An 18,811-nucleotide genomic window follows, 5' to 3' on the forward strand; every position below is an offset into this window, starting at 1 on the left:
TCGTTAATGGTGTTAGTTCCTAATAACCCAGGTGATCTGAGGTTAGGTGATCAAGAACAAAATCACAGGCAACCAGATCCAGATTTACCAGTTAATCGAAGAAATACTAGTGGCGGCTTGTTTGAGTTGATGGCAAACAATATCATCATAACATGTGCTCTATTCGGTCTTTTAACTTGTTGGACATGCTCCTTAGTTCAATCATTAAATTCACCACCACCAGATTCCGTTTCAACCACCATAAATAGAGCAATTTATTGCAATTATGCAAATACCTTATTGAAAGGAATAAAGAACAAAGATATAGACGCTTTCAATAGGAATGCAACAGCTGGGATTAGTCCAGAAACACTAGAAATAATAGTTCCTTTGAATGCAATACCTATGGCAATGTGCTCAACTCCAGATAATGAAGATCATGAAATACTCAACTATAGCTATGAAAATGAAAAAGATGCTTATACAGATCAAGTTAAATTAGATGAAACATTAAAAGACCTGGCTAAGAAGCTAAATATCAGGATAGATTTGTCTGAAGAAAGTTTATTCAGTGGATTTAACAGCAAAATTGTCAAAAAATTAAAACAATCATTTGTTATTAAAGTTTACTTGTTATTTTTATTAATCATTGTTAGCAGCATTATCTTTGAAATCATTTATGATTTTATGAACTGGGAATTTTACCGACTTCAGTATCTTTTTCTATCTTTAATTGTTTTATTTTGCATGACACTGGTTTTATTTTTTATTTAACTTTTTTTAATTCCAACACTATAAAGCTGCTGGATAAATCTGATCTATTTAACTCCATAAGTAGCTAGATATATATTATAATATAACTATTAATCTATCAATCAAAGTGTATAACTAATTTTACTACTCTTAGAATAAATAACTCTAATTCTTTCTTCATGAATTAATACTATACACGAATGCAAAATCCTAGTAAATAACAACTATGACGAATTGTAAAAAACTAAATGCTGTCCCTTTTGATAATACTTTTACACTTTTTAAATATTAAAACCCAAATGGATTATCAGCACTTGCATTAGCAAGATTAGCTCTTTTACCTGTAGCTTGAGCTCCTAAAGGTTGTTGTTGTTGTCCAAATCCTCCACTATTACCAAACCCAAATCCAGTAGGTTGTGATTCTAATGGCTGTAAAGGTTGTGATTGTTGTTGGAATCCACCAAACGAAGTTGTTGGTTGCTGTTGTTGGAACCCACCGAATGAAGGTTGAGGTTGTGGTTGTTGTGGTGGGAATCCACCAAATGAAGGTTGTGGTTGTGGTTGAGGTTGACCAAATGGTGATGGATTTTGTAATGAAGTATTTTGGAAACTATTGGTCATTTGATTCAATTGTTGATTGAATGGCTGTTGACCAAATGGTTGTTGAGCACCAAATTGTGGTTGACCAAATCCAGTTTGTTGTCTGTTAAAAGTTGGTGGACTTGATAAACTATTGAATCCACTTGGTTGTGCTTGATTGAATGATGGTTGACCAAATCCTGTTTGTTGTGTATTGAATCCACCTGTTGGTTGACTGAAAGGTGTAGTAAATCCTGTTGATGGTTGCGATTGGAATCCTCCAGTTGGTTGGAAATTGTTTAATCCACCAGTTGGTTGGAAGTTGTTTAATCCACCAGTTGGTTGGAAATTATTCAAACCACCAGTTGGTTGTGATTGGAATCCACCACTTGGTTGAAATTGATTTAACCCACCAGTTGGTTGTGAGCTAAATGAAGTATTAGGTAATTGACCAAATGAAGTGTTTGGAATTGAGCCAAAATTTGGAGTTTGACCAAATGAAGTAGTTGGAGGTAATGAACTTCCAATACCACCAACACCAGTACCAAATTGTGGTAATCCACCTAAAGGACCAGTTTTTTGTAAAGGTAAAGCACCACCTGTGACATTTCCACCAGTTTTTTGTAATGGTAATAAGCCAGTTTGTTGTAATGGTAAGGCACCAGTTGTTTGGAATGGTAAACCACCAGTTTTTTGTAATGGAATCAAACCTGTTGGTTGTAAATTCAAAACACCAGTTTGTTGAGTTGGTAAATAAACAAAAGCACCACCTGTGGCTAATGGTAGAATATTTGCACCACCAGTTTTGAAAGGATCTAATGGAGCTAATAATTGACCTGTTGGTTGTGTTGAAATGAAATTTTCATTACCAGTTTTTTGTGTAGTAATAGTATCTGTAGAAACACCGGTGGAAGGGACTGCTTTTGTAGGTTGTAATGGTTTTGAAGGAACTGGAGCAAATGTTTGATTTGATCTTGTTGATGAAGCAGTTGCAGTTGGTGCTAAAGGTTTCAAGTTGACTAAATCTTGCATTGAACCAGTAAAATTTTGTGATAAAGATGAAGCTGGACCTTCAGTTCCATTAACAGTTTCACTATTAGCGGCTGGTTTAACAGTCCATGCATCATCATCAGTATTTGCAGTAGCTGGAGCAGCAGAACCAGTTGGTGCTGGTAATGTATTACCAACACTTGTAGCAGAACCTGTACGATTAGCTTTCAAACCACCAGTTGGTTCGGTAAATAATCCACCTTGAGCTTGTTCAGCTTGTTTTGGTTGACGATTGAATTTTTGATCAAGATATCTATTAACTCTGATAATATCACCTTCACGTAAACCTAAAGTTCTTAAAACTGAAGAATCAATTGATTCCATAATACTCGGATCAATTTGTTCATTATTGAAATTATTTGTATATCTTTGACATTGGTTAACATCAACACCAGCTTCTAGGAAGAATTCAAACCAATCATAATCTTCTTTTGGTGCACTTGCTGCTGTTCTTTGTTTTGATGCACTTGCAGATCTTGAAGTTGAACCAGGTCTTGCAGGTTGTGGAGGTGGAGCAGCAGCAGAAATTTCACCAGTTTTAGCAGCTTTTAATTCTTGACGTAAGCGATCTCTTTCTTCTCTTTCTAATTCTCTTTCTCTTCTATCTCTTTCACGCTCAGCACGATCACGTTCACGATCTTCTCTTTCACGTCTTCTACGCTCACGTTCTCTTCTTTCACGTCTTTCTCTATCTGGATCATTGGCACTAACAACACCTGCACCTGATGAAGATTTCTTGTTATTACCTTTATATTGCTCTAATGACATACCAGTAACTTTTTCAACATATTCCAAATCTGTTATTGAAAGTTTTGTTGCAGCAACTGCAATTTTAACACCATTAGTTTTATGTAAATGAATTTTACCTTCAACAACACCTAAAAATTCAGCATCAACTTTGAAAGTACCAGAAGCATCTTCCCAAGTTCTAATTCTTGAAGCTTTTGGGCCTTGTAATTTCTTTTGTTGATGTTGTTCTCTCTTGGAAGGAGATGTAGTTGATAAATTTTCTTTTGATTTTGATCTTTTGAATTTACTAGTCAGAGATGATAATCCAGATTCTTGTTGATCAGGTTGAACAAATTGAGCTGGTACAACACCATTTCTTCCGCTATTTATCAATTCAACCATCCACCAATCTTTTGATTTCTTATCGTTAATAATATAAACATTATCGCCTTCATGGACTGTTAATTCATCATCACCTTGGGCTTCAAAATCATAAAGGATTTTACCAGTTTTCTTAGCATATGGTAATGATTTAGATGATGGTTTTGATGAAGCAGCAGCTTGAATTTCCTTTAAACCACCTGAAGTGAATGAACCTTTTAATTCACCTAAAATTGATAAAATTTCAGCGGCAACTTCCTTGGTCCCAGAATGGATTTCTAATGAATATAATGGATTTTTGAACTCCATAAAGACATGTTTCTTTTCAGAACTGAATGATAATAAATCTTTAGCCTTCCATTGATGTGGTGTACCATTATTTGAATCTGGTGAAAAATAAATTGTACTGTTTCCAATGGCTAACATTGCTTTCTTCTTTTTACGTCCATCAACTTCAGAAATGGCCCAAGTATATAACTGATCATCTCCATCCTCGTCTTCTGGTTGAGCAGCTGGTGGAGGTGGTAATGATGTATTTGAATTTGAAGGTCTACTTGGTTTTGGTGGAGGTGCAGATTCTTCTTCATCACTATAATCATCATAACTTTTATCACGAGAATGTTGAGATTGTGATTGTGCTTGAGGTGGTGGAGCATATGAGCTTGTACTTGGTTGTTTAGGCGGTTGTTGTGGTTCAACAGCTTTTGGACTATCATATCTTTGTGGAGGTGGTTGGAAACTTGAAATTGGTTGTTGAGGTTGTTGAGGTGGAGCTTGGTGTTGATCTTGAGCTGGATGAGATGGTGGAGGAGCAACAGCACTAGTGGAAGCACCACCAAGGCTCATCTCTATATAATTTGAAGGAACAAACCCAAATTCTTGGTTATTTTTATTTACCAATATCCAATCTGGATCTTTATCATCATAAACTTGAAACTTATCACCTTCTTTGAAAGTCAACTCCTCTTCAGTTTGTCTATCATAATCAAAAAGAGCACTAGCACTTCCAATGAAATCTGCTGGTTCAATATAGTTTGATGGAACTAACCCAACTGGTTCTTCAGCATCAGCACCTACGACTCTTTTCTTGACAGTCCACCAATCGTCCACGTCTGATGTTTCCAAAAGATATAGGATATCATTTTCATCAATGGCCAACTCCTCGGCTGACTGAGGAGCATAGGCATACAATGCCTTGTAAACACCTAAAAAGGACATCTTTTACCCTGTGAAACTTTGATAATATCTGTTCTTTACTAGCGATTGCTCTGATACTCTTAGGGGTTTCTGTTCATTCTCCTTTGACGAAAACCGCAGATTTCGCTGATTTCAAGTTTCGCGGGAAGCTTCACAATTCCGATCTTTATCAGTCGGATTTCCTCCAATTTATAAATTTATTTTATGGCGTTTTCGTGAATGTAAACAAAACAAACGAATAAAGTATCAATCTATTATAGGAACCGTGTTGAAAGTTCCAATTATTCATAGAGGAATGTCTGATCAGCTACTTCCACCATTGGACAAGATAAGCTCCACTATTGAGTCTTCCAAGGATCAAACTGCATTGACACCAAGAGAACGTAATGAAGCGTTACAACATGAATTACAACAACTTGAACAAATAAACTCCACAATTGATGGTGTATTGGGATCATTCCATAAAGCTTCATCAGATTTGGATAAGGTTTTACATGCTACAGAATCAACTGATAAATTGCTAGATATCTGGATTAGAATATTATCACAAACTTCATATACAACCAAGTTATTAAGTGATAAAAATTGGAAAGGTACAACTCGTCATGAAGAAGAATATGCTAATAAAAAACGTAAATTTGATGAACTGAATCAAAGATTCCAAGCTGAAAAGCAAAGAAAAGAACAAGAAAGAGAACAACAGCTCAATAGAAAACTAGAACAGCAAAGAAGAATAAAAGAAAGAGAAGAATCACTGAAAAGAAGAGTATATGGAACATCAGGCTCTATTAGGCGTTCAACAAGAGGTTCTTCAACATCCGCAGCTAGGAGAGGTACAACATCTGCTACTAGAGGTTCCAGAGGTGCTAATGGTAGAACTCCAGCTAGAAGATAGAAACGCTGTCATATGGTTTTAATATGTGAGTTGATAATGGATTCTAAATCATAGCATCATTCAATCTGTACATACATTTCAGTTTAAGTTAGCTTGGGCTATAAAGAACTAACCCCCAAGAAACATTGATAATATCTTGTTGAGGAGATGGATTATACCAGAGGATATTGGAAGGACTTTAGAACTTCAAGACTCATAAGATACCTAATCATATTTTTAATGGTATGAGTTCTCTTAGAATGTTCTAGATTATAGCTGTTGATCTACAACTATGATCATGTGTATAGAAACGATCTTCAACTAATGACCCTATACAATACATATAGATTTCATGAATATACAAAAATGTGGATGCTCAGTAATCATCATACAACTATCAGTTTGGTTTAATGTGTTATATAATATATAAATTACTCATTTATTGTAAGCTCTGCTTCGCAGTATATAAAGTTTGATAATTATTAAAAGCGTATATTACTGCTCAACTTAGCTCCCATAATGTTGCAGTGTGACAGTGTGACGTATATCTCATGTTCATCATGTTCATCACGGTTAATAACGGTTAAATGAGGGATCAAGAGTCAAGGGTTATCAACTTATCAACTATATACATACATAGATACATAGTACCATAACATCGTATCCCCCATGTTCAGCACGCTTAATAACGGTTAAATCAGGAATCTTTTATATCAGATCAGCACCATCCATACTATAAAGTTTGAGTATCACATTAATAATCAGCATTGTACCAAATAATTATATTCTCAATTTCCATTTCCGTAGTTAACTCCATATATTTTATCTTTTTGATCGTGCGTATCCCCAATTTGGTGAAAAAAAAGTCGCGAATATGACTCGAAGATATCAATTTCAAAATGCCGTCTTGATCTTTTGATAAAGTATTTAAATAGTAGAAAAGTACAAAGAATCAACCATTTCTAGTACATCCGCTGTGTTTGAATCCCCATATAATATCCACAGAATCACATCACAATGGCTGGTCCAAAAGATCTCACTCACTTATTATCAGAAGAAGCTTTAGCTCGTCGTCCTTCTCCATTGAAAACTGCTTTCAAATACTTTGCAGACCCAAACGTTGTCTTCTTGGGTGGTGGTTTACCTTTAGCTGATTATTTCCCATGGAACAAGATCACTGCTGAATCCCCAAATCCTCCTTTTAGAAATGGTATTGCCGCTGTTCCACAATCTGTTGAAGAAGCTACCCAAACCGTTTTAGCCAAACATTCATCAGATAACGGTCATCATCAAGATATCCCATTATCTCGTTCTTTACAATATGGTTTCACTGAAGGTCAGGCTGAATTACTTGATTTCATCAAAGAACATACCAAATTAGTCCATAATGTTCCCTACGAAGGATGGGACATCATCACCAGTATTGGTAACACTCAATCTTGGGATGCCACATTAAGAACATTTACTTCAAAAGGTGATACCATCTTGGTTGAAGAATTCAGTTTCAGTTCAGCTTTAGAAACTGCCAATGCTCTTGGTGTTACTCAATTCCCAGTTCCAATGGATGATTTTGGTATCATTCCAGAAAAATTAGAAGATGTTTTAACTAATTGGGTTGGTCCAAAACCAAAATTGTTGTACACCATTGCTACAGGTCAAAATCCAACTGGTTCATCATTAAGTTCTGAAAGAAGAGCTGCTATTTACAAATTGGCTCAAGAACATGATTTCATCATTGTTGAAGATGAACCATACTATTATTTACAAATGGATACTTATACCACTGATAAATCCGCTAGAGAAGGTAAAGCTGTCCACACCCATAAAGAATTTTTGAATGCTTTAGTCACTTCATTCATCTCATTAGATGTTGATGGTAGAGTTATTAGATTAGACTCTTTCTCAAAAGTTTTAGCTCCAGGTTCTCGTGTTGGTTGGATTGTCGGTCAAAAACCAATCTTAGAAAGATATATTAGATTACATGAAGTTTCAATGCAAACACCAAGTGGGTTTGCTCAAAGTATCATCAATGGTACTTTACAAAGATGGGGTCAAGATGGTTATTTAGATTGGTTAATCGGTTTACGTCAAGAATATACTCATAAAAGAGATGTTGCAATTGATGCTGTTAGTGCACATTTCCCAAAAGAAGTTTCACATTACATTGCTCCAGTTGCTGGTATGTTCTTTACTGTTCAATTTGATGCTTCTAAACATCCAAAATTTGAAGAATTTGGTAAAGATCCATTAAAAGTTGAAAATGCCTTATATGAAGAAGGTTTACAAGAGGGTGCTTTATTAATTCCGGGTTCTTGGTTCAAGGCTCAAGGTCAAACTAACCCACCTCAAAAGGAACAAACTGTTCCTGGTAGTGAAAACACAATCTTTTTCAGAGGTACCTATGCGGCTGTTCCATTGGATAAATTGGTTGTCGGTATTGAAAGATTCGGTAAAGCTGTTACTAAATCCTTCGGTTTGAACTAAATTCCTAAAATTATTAATATTTAAAAATTGCTATAAAAACAACTATAGAATTGTATAACTATTTATATAAAATATATTGAATTTATAATTTTGAATGTTGTGTCTAAATTAATTGAAATCTTTAGTTTTGTTAATTATTTGTATGTGGTTTGAAGCCCTTGTGTCCTTCTCGAAAATAATCATCATTATTTACATTTATATCATCAAAGCTTTAGATTTTGAACAGAACAATACGTTTATAAACCTCGATACAAAGCTCATTCGTTTGAGTCTTCATACTTTTACAATGCATATATTGAAACTTCCATGGCTCTGTCATGAAGGTAAGTACGCTTAAAAGTCTTGAAGAAATACATTAAAATACTAACAATTGAAAATTAAGAGGAACACCGAAAACATGAAGTTTATTCATTAACAATAAGTCCCGATGGTTCAAGACTAGCATCAGGTGGGTTAGATGGTAAAGTTAGAATATGGTCAGTTGCAGATATATTAAGATTCAAGAATCCAAACCAAGAAAAAGATGAATCATGTAAACCATTATGTAGTATGAGTCGTCATACAGGTGCAGTTACTGTTGTTAAATTTTCTCCAGATGGTAGATTCTTAGCTTCAGGTTCTGATGATAAAGTTTTGTTAATTTGGGAAAAAGATGAAGAAAGTAGACCTGTCTTTGGTGAAGCTGAAAATGCAGAACATTGGACTGTTACCAAGAGAGTAGTTGCACATGAAAATGATATCCAAGATATGGCATGGGCTCCAGATTCAAGTATTTTAGTTACTGTTGGGTTAGATAGATCAATTATTATTTGGAATGGTACTACATTTGAAAGAATTAAAAGATTTGATGTTCATTCATCTTTGGTTAAAGGTGTTGTTTTCGATCCAGCAAATAAATATTTTGCAACAAGTTCAGATGATCGTTCAGTAAGAATTTTTAGATATCACAAAGGTTCAGAAATTTCCTTTTCAATTGAAAAAAATGTTTTACAACCATTTAAGAAATCTCCTTTGACAACTTACTTCAGAAGATTATCTTGGTCCCCTGATGGTCAACATATAGCTGCACCAAATGCAACAAATGGTCCAGTCACCTCAACTGCAATTATAAATAGAGGTACATGGGATTCAGATATAAGTTTAATTGGTCATGATAGTCCCTGTGAAGTTGCATGTTTTTCACCGGTACTATATCAAACAAAAATTAACAAAGAAATGAAAGTTTGTTCAACATTAGCCACAGGTGGTCAAGATAAAACCTTGGTTATTTGGAATACAGCATCAGCATCTCCAGTTGTTGTATTGGAAGATATTTTTTACAAGACTATAACAGATTTATGTTGGACTCCAAATGGTGATACATTATTTGCATCTTCATTAGATGGCACTATTGGAGTTGTATGTTTTGAAAAGGAAGAATTAGGTCAATTTGTACCAACTGAAAAAACAGACGAGATTTTGAATAGATATGGTGTTGATAAAGAAAGTACCGTTTTTGCAGAAAGTACAAATCAATTAATCCTTGAAGAGAAAGCTCAAGAATATCAAAAAACTTTATCTGATAAACATATGGATCGTCTATTAAGTATTGAACAGCCAACTTCACATAAATCACCTTCACCTGCTCCCCCTCCCCCGCCACCATCGCTATCTGCACCACCTCCAGCCATACCGAAGCCTCCTTCTATACCGTCAACATCAACCACTCCACAACCCACTGCTTCCAAACCAGATTCCAAATTGAATAAAGCTGTTATTAAGAATGGTAAGAAAAGAGTTGCACCAACATTAATCTCCTCATCGGCAGCACCATCATCATCTTCATCAAACGGTACAACTAACAAATTCAAAAACATTACAGTAACAGCTAAAAAAATCAAAGAAGATAAAACTAGAGATACATTGTTATCTAAAACTCCATATTCATTACCAAAATTTGGTGTTCATACTTCTGTTCATGGTTATTATGTTAAGAGAACAGTTGCAGAAGAGGAGGAAGAAGAAGAAGAAGGTGATGAAATTGATGAAGAATATGAAGAAGAGGATGATGAAGATGAAGATGAATTTTTATTCACCGCTAAAAAACGTAAATTAACTAAAGATGAACAACCTATATTACCATTAAAACCAAGTTATGATTCTACTTTATTGGTTTATAAAAGACTTGATGATGGGAAAGATCGTGCTATATTAGAAGTTGAAAATTATGAAGAACCTGAAGATGAAGATCCTTCAATAGTTATTGCTAAATTAAATGGTGAATTATCATTTGAAACTTTTTTACGTGATCGAGTATTAGCTATTACAGGTGAATTACATAAATATTGGATCTTGGCTACTGAAAGTTGTGCTATATTGATTTATTCATTTACGGGAAGATTATTATATCCAAGGATTGAGTTGGGGTTTAACGTGGGGTATATGACATGTAAAGATGATATTCTAATGATACTCACAGAAGACTATATGATTCATAGTTTTAATTTGAACACTTTTACCAAATTAACTAAAAAAATTTCATTAGCACCTATATTAAATTATGAATATCAAGTTAAAGATAAGAAAACATATATTCAATCTAAATTAGCAGATTTAGAATTGAAAAATGGTCAAATATTGGCATATTTAAAAACAAATGAAACTTATTTATATAACAATGATTTGAAAATATGGACCAAAATTATTGATAATTTCCATCATAAATTTAATAAATATGATTATATATGGGTTGATAGATTTAAACCTCCATATATTACACAAGATTTTAATGACTATAATAATGACTTAATTAATAATGAAACAAAACAAAATGAATTTGAATATATCAATAAATTAACTTTTTTAGAAGGTTATAAAGATGTATTAGCCCAACTTGGTGAAAATGATGGTGTTGATAAATTAGATAAGGATTTGGAAACCCATAAACAAAATGAACTATATAAATATGTTAGAACATAAGAGCAAATGAATAAATCACAATATTGGATCTATTTCTTTAATAATTGTTGTAAATTTTTGGCAGGATTAGCAACTGAGTTTGTATTTTTATCACATATAAAACAATTTGGATTCTTTTTACATCTTTTCAAGAAACATGATTCACAAAAATAATGATTACAATTTGTCCTTATTGGAGATTTATAATCTTTTTTACAAATTGGGCATTTAAACGGAATATCACTCATTTCTTTCTCTATCTTGGCTTCTTGTTCTTTAGATTCTAAGTCCCATTCCTTATTTAACTTCCAACCTGCTTTAAAATCATCTCTTGCATGTAAAAACTTACAACTATCACCATACCCACAAAACCCAGTTTGTTTATAATCTTTACAAACATCTCTTTGGAAATCAAAAACAGTTGTACTCCTTATATTAGCACTTGTCTTTTTGGGGCCTATTTTATCCATAGCTTGACCAGTTGTAGGTTTGATAAATGTAGCATAATTTGATTGACCTTTATATAAACCATCGTCTTTATCATCACCATGATCTTGATTTTTCATAGATTTTCGTACACGATCTTTATCTATGAGTTCCTGGTTTAAAGCATCAACTTTTGTGATTTCATTATTCTGTGTTAGTTGTTTATCCTTATCATCCTCATTAATATTACCGTTAGACTCTTTCTTAGTAATACTATTGTCTATATTAGAGTCCGATTTCTTCACTTTCTTCAGCACAACTCCTTCATCTTCACTGTCAGAGCTACCGGAACTGTCTCTCCGTACCACCTTCTGTCTCACAGCACCTTTCACGTTTCTCTTCTTGAACATTTTGTGCTTCAACTCTTAATGACTTGACCATCGTTTTGAAATAAATCAAATTGAAATCAATTGTACTTTAAAAGTTTATATGAGATTATCCATTTCCGACTAAATTCGCCCTCGGTCCTCGCCCAGTCGCCTTCAATTTGATTTAAATATAAACGAAGATCGCATTGACAGCTCAAAATCAAGTCAAAATCAACCAATTGAACAACCAAAGTACTGCTAAATAACTAATTGAACAATGTCTGCTGGGAGCCACGCAGTTCCGGAGGATGTCGAGACAAGAGCCGCCTTCACAGGGAGATCCTCCACGCTGAATGAGCGTATTGGGGGCGTAACAAAGACGGAGAGTTCGCCCTTGTTGTCATCAACTCCTGTCACAGTGTCAAAAGTTTTAGTGAAATCATATCCATACTTCGTGATTGCTGATAAACTATTGAGTGTGCTGACATGGACCAATGAAGATACATGGTTAAGTCTGCTGGTTGTGGGTATCTATGCTACTTTGGTGCTTTATTTTGAATCAATTGTTACTTATTTCGGTCATATATTAGCTGTGGCCATCTTGGTGGCTTATTCAATATTGAGTAAACATGTTGAAACCACGTTACAATCCAAACCAACCTTAGATGATATTGTGCAATTACTTACCACTGTCACAGTTAAAGCTGATTTATTTTTCAATCCAATAACTTCATTAGCTTTAACTTCATATGATATTAAAAGATTGCTCTTCACTACAATTTTCCTTTCACCTTTATATGTTATAATAACTTATTTCATATTAACACCAAGAACTTTGTTATTATTATTAGGACTTTATTGTTTAACTTATCATTCAATTTTCTCAAGAGTTACAAGAAAAGTATTATGGAAATTTAGACTAGTAAGATTATTATCATTTTATTTAACAGGTTTAGATTTTGGTGGTATTAATATTAATAAAGATTCTGGTATCTTTGCAGCTGTTAAAAAAGTTAATGAAAGAGTTGGTATTAAGAATAAAGATGGTAAACCAATTGTTTTCACTTATGTTCTTTATGAAAATCAACGTCGTTGGTTAGGTATTGGTTGGACTCCAAATTTATTAAGTTATGAAAGAACTGCATGGACTGATGAATTTTTAAATGAATCATCACCAACTGATAAATTTGAATTACCAGAAACTGAAATTGGTTCAGGTCTTGTATGGAGATGGGTTGATAAATCATGGAGATTAGATTTAACTAATGATGGTGCATTTCAATTACCAAGTTCTAAACCAAGATCCACAGCAAATCCTGGAATTGATGATGGATTTATTTATTATGATAATACATGGAAAAAACCATCAACTGAAGATTCATTTTCCAAATATACAAGAAGAAGAAGATGGATTAGAACTGCAGAATTAGTTCCTATAAATTCCAAATCAACAACATCAACTACCACCTCAAATACATCACCAAATAATTCATCAACTACAACACCAACAAAATCAACAATACAACATGATCTTATAAATTCTAAAAAGGAACCAGTTCCAATAGCAGAAATTCAAAATGTTCAGGCATCAGGTATAACATCAGAAAATTCATCATCACAAGATGATAATAAAACTGCAAGAAAACGTAAAAGTTTAAGATTTGATGATCATCCAACAGTTTTAGAATCTGTAAAAGCTTTAGAATTGAGTAAAAAAAATAAAGAAAAAGAATTACATAAAGATCAAGATAAAGATCATCAAATTGATGAAAAAGAGAATCAAGAAGAGTTTGGAAATAGTTTAAAAGAAAAGGAAAAAGATAATTAGGTTCCATATGTATCTCATTTCCAATTTCCATAATACTTGATTATAATTGTACAATGTTAATTTATTCCTTGATTTATGATTTCATATGATTTAATAAACTTTTAATGTTTTTTATGAGTTTTCTAAAGTAGTTCATATAATCTCTCTTCATAATTACAATAATTTCTTTTACGTAAACAAATCAAATTCAAAAATCATTAACCCATTCCATTTATTAGAACCAATAAAAATTTATAAAACAATTTTTCAATATAAAATTAAATCTTCTTTTTAATTAATATTAAATTTATAATTCAGTAATTTCTAAAGTTGATGGTAAGGTTTGAACTAATTTTTTAGCTTTTTCAGCATCAGCAACAACTAAAGTGTATAAGTTTTTGGTACCTCTGATTTTGAATTTAGTTTCTTTGTAGACTTTACCGTTAGCAGCAACTTTTTGGTTTGATTTGATTGAAGCTGATTTGACATCAGCTCTTCTGCTTAATTCAACAAATTTTTTAATATCAGTAATTTCACGCTAAGTTAAACCATGTTAGTATAACCATTCAATTAGACGTCTTTCTTGAGTCCCTAGTTCTTTTCAAACATAGAGCACTTCATTCCAACGATACATACAGCCATTTTTATAGATTGAGTTATACCTAGATCTAAATCTTCTAAACCTATCAAACTGTTCACTTTGTTATTAGATTTCAGTTTTTTCAGTACAGTGTTGAAAAAAAACTGAAAATTCGCGAAATCTGTGACTTGGTGTTTGGGTTTTATAATAAATTGGGTATTTCCCAATTGGGAAACAGCGCAGTCACAAAAAAAGAATATGAGTACAATTGATTTCAATTGATTTCAATTAATTTCAATTGAATTATAGAGTCTTTGACCATTTCGGAAGTTATATAGATAAGATTGATAAGAATTACAATGTACTTATATATTCATTAATAAATCATTCATTGTTTCTTTATTTTTGGACTTTGTTGTATATGTTTTTAAATTGGTGTTCAATCACCTAGTATGCAAATTAAATATATCAAAATAAAAGGTTACAATATTGTATCAAACAACATCTTCCATTTCAACATCTTCATCATTATCTTCTTCATCATCATCTTCTTCATTTTCTTTACTTAATTCACCTAATCTTTCAGCTCTTTCTTGATCTTTTAATTCTTTAAATTCTCTCTTTAATGCATATTTTAAAGCATAAGGACCTTTTTTAATTAATTGAGCAATTTGTTCTAAAGTTTCTTTTAAATAAACTTCTGGTTGTTTTGTACGTTCTTTTAAACCTTTTAATGACCAATAATCATATTCATCAAACAGTTTGAATAATAAATCAAACAGGTCTTTTTGTGGCATACGAATTGCTCTACCTTCATTCTTGTTTTTAGTTGATGCTGAAGATTTTAAGAATTTTGAAGTATCTGTCTTTAATGTTAAACCTGCATTACTTAAAGTAACACCAGGAATTTCGTTTAATAATGTAACAGTTGGTCTTGGTTCTTCTTTGATTAAATTCTTTCTTCTTTGAATAATTTTGGAATAATTTGGATCATTAACCATTGGAGTAATTTGACATTCATGTGCAATTTTACCAATTAATGAAGTTTTCTTTGGAATTGTCTTAACAAAAGGTATCACTTTATCAGTACCATCTCTATTTTTATATCTATTAAATCTTCTACGTCTTCTTAACATTGCAGCTTCTCTTTTATCAATTGGTTTCAATTCTGGTTTTTTAGATTGAACTTCATTATCTAGCTCATTTTTTGTTACTGTACCATCTTCTTTCTTAACACCACCATTATGATTAGTATTATCATCTTCATCTTGTTTCCCATTTTGTCTTTTCAATCCATTTACATTTTGTTCATTAAAAATATATTGATTCTCCACTGTAGGTTTTGTCATATTTAATTCATAATTATGTGGGATATCTTCAAAATTTGGATCATTTTCATTCAATTGCATCTTCAGATATGGAGCTTTATTATTAACATTATTTTGTTTAATTTTAATTTTACCTAAATCTTGTCCTTGGAAATAATTATCTGATTCTTTCCATTTTTCAATTAAAAATCTTGGTAATCTAACTAGCCAAATTTTACGTTCTCCATTATCTAAATTCATATTTAGATCAATACGATTATTATCCTGTGTGATATCATTTGAATCTATAACTTCTTCATTTTCTGATACGTATTCTTCATCTGATCCTTCATTTAATTGTTGTTTTTGTAATATGGTTTGTTCTTTTGATAATTCTTGTTCTGGAGCAGCTGGTGTTTGTTCGTTTGACTTGGTTTTTTGCTTGGTAGGTTCTGTGGTCATTATGGAATATTATGTACTGGTATAAGAGGTCAATTCAATCCTTTAGTTGATGATCTGTCCCCCTTTTAACGGTTCTTTTGTTGTTGATGTTTTTGATATTTTATTGATTTTGTTCTGTTTTTATTTAATTTAAGAGTATTGGGATTTTTGTGATACGGCCACTGCGATTCAAAGAAATTTGTATAAACTAATATTTTGAAAACGTATCAAATTACTTGATTATTGGTGGGAAATAAGTGTCCAATTATCTTATAAAGCGGAAGGTTTTGTGTTGTGTTATATTATAGACTATTATTGTTCATTTTGCCGAAAAAAGATGGAGTCAAAACAGCCAGAAACCAAAGTGGAAGAGTCCAAAAAAAGAAAATTAGAAGATGAAGAAACACAACAATCAAAAAGTTTGAAATCAAGTACAGAAAAGAATAAAGAAGATGGTAAAGTTGTTCAAGATGATCAAAGTATTCAAAATGAATCAGATCCTACAATTTTGAAAGATATACCCAAAGAATTAATCATCCAATTAGAAGACCTAACATCCAAACCAACAACAATAATAACAATGAAGGCAAATAAATACATAAAATTCATACTAAACCAATGGTCTCAACATCCAGATTATGATCAATCATTACTTCTTGACACCAAGAAATCATTATTCCCACTTTGTGTCTCACTAAGAAAAAACAATTTGGATCAAGATCAATTAATTTCATTATTAACTATATTATATCATTTACAACATGGTGAATTTATGAAATCTACAGAAAGTTATATGAAATTAAGTATTGGTAATGTGGCATGGCCTATTGGTGTTATTAGTGTTAGTATTCATGCCCGTTCTAGAGATTCAAAATTGAATAATGGTGGTGCAAATATTATGATTGATGAAAAGACAAGAAAATGGATTACCTCGATGAAGAGATTGATTACATTTAGTGAAGTTCAATATAGAAAATAAACAGTATCTATATAAATTACTTGTAGTGTAATATGAGTCTAGTAATACATGCCTAGTATCCGAAAGAAAAAAAATTGTCTATTAAAATTCATCATATACTTAATATTAATTCATGGAAACGTTACAAGATCATCATTATTCTTGTTAAATTCAGACCTTTGATTATTTTCCAAAGAATTTTCATTTAATGTTTCAAATTTTGAACTTGTTTCACTTGTAGCACTTGTAGGTCTTGAATTTATATTAGAATTTGTTGTTGAAGATTTATTATTATTAACACCAATAATTTCACTCCATTCCATTAATTGGAAAATTAATGACATATTTGGTGATATTTCTGAAGCCCTAGATTTTAATAAATTATAAGAATCATTCAAATTTAAATTTTTCAATTTCATTAATAAAGCAACTATTAATGATGCAGAACGACTTACACCACATTGACAATGAATTAAAATTTTTTCATTTTTTTCTAATGATGATATTATTTTAGAAGTTAATATAGGTAAATCATGACAAATCTTGGAAGTATGAGTCCATGGAACATAATAATATTTTGAATTTCCTTGATTAAAATCAATAATTGATATTTGATTATTTGATAATTGATTATGATTTGTTTGAATTGGTGGTGAAATTTCTTTTGCAACATTAATAACTAAATCAAATTCCATTAATTGTTTAGCTGTAGGTTCAGAATAAAGATATAAATTTGGTTCCAAGACACATTGTGGACCATTTGGATAACAATTCATTTTATTTACATCACTTTCATCACTAAGATCTATACTTGATAAATTATGTATCAAAGTTTGAGTTCTCATAGTGGGAATTTCATTATTATTATTATTATAATCTTGATTATTAAAATCTTGATTATCCATATGTATTGTTTTATTTGATGATGAATTTGAAGATGTTGTATTATTTGTTATTGAAGAATTAGTTCTTTTAAATGAAGGGAAACTTGTATAATCTGCAGGAGTTGAAGGTATAAGTGGTGAAGAAGAAGTTATTGGTGATGAAGAAGTTATTGAAGGAATAGAATTTGATGATAATTTATTTGTTGAACTATTATTTTTATTTTGTAAATTCATTAATTCTGGATCTGTGGGTATTGATAATGATAAAGTTGTTCTTCTTTTCAAAGTTGAAGGATTTGAATTTAATGATAAATTTGAATCATTTTTAGAATTTGATAATGAAGGATGTCTAAATAATCTTGTTGTGGGTAGTGTAGCTGATTGTGGGACTGGAGGCAAGACATTTGTTGAGCCATTCAAGCCATTATTAGGGAAAGTTGAGGATCTTGGTGCTAAATTTAGAGATAAATTTTTAGTATTTCTCTTTGATTGAGGACTAACAGCTTGGTTTGGAATGGAACTATTATTTATTGACAAGTTATTATTTCGACTATGATCGTTGAACTCAGTCACCATTTTTCTTTGTTGAATCTATAACTTCTTAGTATAAATGTCCTTTTATCTTATGATTTATCAGTAGTTATATATATAAAATGTTTAAATTTTTTGGTACCTGAAAATATAAATAGATTAAATGAATCAAGAAATGAACAAAAGGTACTGAAATCTTGGGTAAACAGATCTTTGTGCAGCTGATATCAAATAGGCGGATGGTGGTTATGATCAACAAGTGAAATTCCTCTCAGATATGAGTTGTGTTGAGTTTTGATCGTTGATGATGTTGTTTATTTATTTTTAATTTTAATTTTAATTTTTGTTGATGTGGTTATATTTAGTACCTGAATTATGAGGTTGAGAATTGTGATGTGAAACGGTGATGGCTGAATAAGCAGTGAGAAGTTTTAGCGAGCGAAGTTCGAACACCGAAAGGTGGGAAGAAAAGCACTCAACAGGAGACTACAAGGGAATATCTAAAAGAGATGATGGGTAATGATGATACTAGTTGGACTGGTCAGA

The 18,811-nt window shown here is 32.0% G+C and overlaps 11 protein-coding genes across 11 annotated transcripts; 6 read left to right on the forward strand and 5 right to left on the reverse strand.

The window, feature by feature from the left end:
• Nucleotides 1–6: 6 nt before the first annotated feature.
• BN7_6694 (uncharacterized protein) lies at nt 7–753 on the forward strand (the record flags this gene model as incomplete). The annotated part of the gene is made up of 1 exon (XM_011272746.1): nt 7–753. One exon carries the CDS (start codon nt 7–9, stop codon nt 751–753), a length of 747 nt encoding a protein of 248 aa, XP_011271048.1.
• A 267-nt stretch (nt 754–1,020) lies between these two features.
• Nucleotides 1,021–4,689, reverse strand: SLA1 (cytoskeletal protein-binding protein SLA1; the record flags this gene model as incomplete). Its single annotated transcript, XM_011272747.1, has 1 exon — nt 1,021–4,689. The coding sequence occupies one exon, from the start codon at nt 4,687–4,689 to the stop codon at nt 1,021–1,023; it is 3,669 nt and encodes a 1,222-aa protein (XP_011271049.1).
• A 274-nt stretch (nt 4,690–4,963) lies between these two features.
• On the forward strand, nt 4,964–5,563 carry DUO1 (Duo1p; the record flags this gene model as incomplete). Its single annotated transcript, XM_011272748.1, has 1 exon — nt 4,964–5,563. The coding sequence occupies one exon, from the start codon at nt 4,964–4,966 to the stop codon at nt 5,561–5,563; it is 600 nt and encodes a 199-aa protein (XP_011271050.1).
• A 996-nt stretch (nt 5,564–6,559) lies between these two features.
• Nucleotides 6,560–8,026, forward strand: ARO8 (bifunctional 2-aminoadipate transaminase/aromatic-amino-acid:2-oxoglutarate transaminase; the record flags this gene model as incomplete). Its single annotated transcript, XM_011272749.1, has 1 exon — nt 6,560–8,026. The coding sequence occupies one exon, from the start codon at nt 6,560–6,562 to the stop codon at nt 8,024–8,026; it is 1,467 nt and encodes a 488-aa protein (XP_011271051.1).
• A 286-nt stretch (nt 8,027–8,312) lies between these two features.
• Nucleotides 8,313–10,984, forward strand: HIR1 (Hir1p; the record flags this gene model as incomplete). Its single annotated transcript, XM_011272750.1, has 2 exons — nt 8,313–8,349; nt 8,430–10,984. 2 exons carry the CDS (start codon nt 8,313–8,315, stop codon nt 10,982–10,984), a joined length of 2,592 nt encoding a protein of 863 aa, XP_011271052.1.
• A 29-nt stretch (nt 10,985–11,013) lies between these two features.
• Nucleotides 11,014–11,799, reverse strand: CWC24 (U2-type spliceosomal complex subunit CWC24; the record flags this gene model as incomplete). The annotated part of the gene is made up of 1 exon (XM_011272751.1): nt 11,014–11,799. The coding sequence occupies one exon, from the start codon at nt 11,797–11,799 to the stop codon at nt 11,014–11,016; it is 786 nt and encodes a 261-aa protein (XP_011271053.1).
• Nucleotides 11,800–12,034: 235 nt separating this feature from the next.
• Nucleotides 12,035–13,585, forward strand: BN7_6700 (PEX28-32 family peroxisomal membrane protein; the record flags this gene model as incomplete). Its single annotated transcript, XM_011272752.1, has 1 exon — nt 12,035–13,585. One exon carries the CDS (start codon nt 12,035–12,037, stop codon nt 13,583–13,585), a length of 1,551 nt encoding a protein of 516 aa, XP_011271054.1.
• Nucleotides 13,586–13,871: 286 nt separating this feature from the next.
• Nucleotides 13,872–14,206, reverse strand: RPL38 (60S ribosomal protein eL38; the record flags this gene model as incomplete). The annotated part of the gene is made up of 2 exons (XM_011272753.1): nt 13,872–14,102; nt 14,201–14,206. The coding sequence occupies 2 exons, from the start codon at nt 14,204–14,206 to the stop codon at nt 13,872–13,874; spliced, it is 237 nt and encodes a 78-aa protein (XP_011271055.1).
• A 432-nt stretch (nt 14,207–14,638) lies between these two features.
• TFG2 (transcription factor IIF subunit TFG2) lies at nt 14,639–15,913 on the reverse strand (the record flags this gene model as incomplete). The annotated part of the gene is made up of 1 exon (XM_011272754.1): nt 14,639–15,913. One exon carries the CDS (start codon nt 15,911–15,913, stop codon nt 14,639–14,641), a length of 1,275 nt encoding a protein of 424 aa, XP_011271056.1.
• A 316-nt stretch (nt 15,914–16,229) lies between these two features.
• PRP18 (mRNA splicing protein PRP18) lies at nt 16,230–16,871 on the forward strand (the record flags this gene model as incomplete). The annotated part of the gene is made up of 1 exon (XM_011272755.1): nt 16,230–16,871. The coding sequence occupies one exon, from the start codon at nt 16,230–16,232 to the stop codon at nt 16,869–16,871; it is 642 nt and encodes a 213-aa protein (XP_011271057.1).
• Nucleotides 16,872–16,981: 110 nt separating this feature from the next.
• Nucleotides 16,982–18,310, reverse strand: BN7_6704 (dual specificity protein phosphatase family protein; the record flags this gene model as incomplete). Its single annotated transcript, XM_011272756.1, has 1 exon — nt 16,982–18,310. One exon carries the CDS (start codon nt 18,308–18,310, stop codon nt 16,982–16,984), a length of 1,329 nt encoding a protein of 442 aa, XP_011271058.1.
• Between the last annotated feature and the right edge of the window lie 501 nt (nt 18,311–18,811).

Source organism: Wickerhamomyces ciferrii, contig 00323 (genome assembly GCF_000313485.1).
Source record: "Wickerhamomyces ciferrii WGS project CAIF00000000 data, strain NRRL Y-1031 F-60-10, contig 00323, whole genome shotgun sequence".
NCBI lineage: Eukaryota > Fungi > Ascomycota > Saccharomycetes > Phaffomycetales > Wickerhamomycetaceae > Hansenula > Hansenula ciferrii.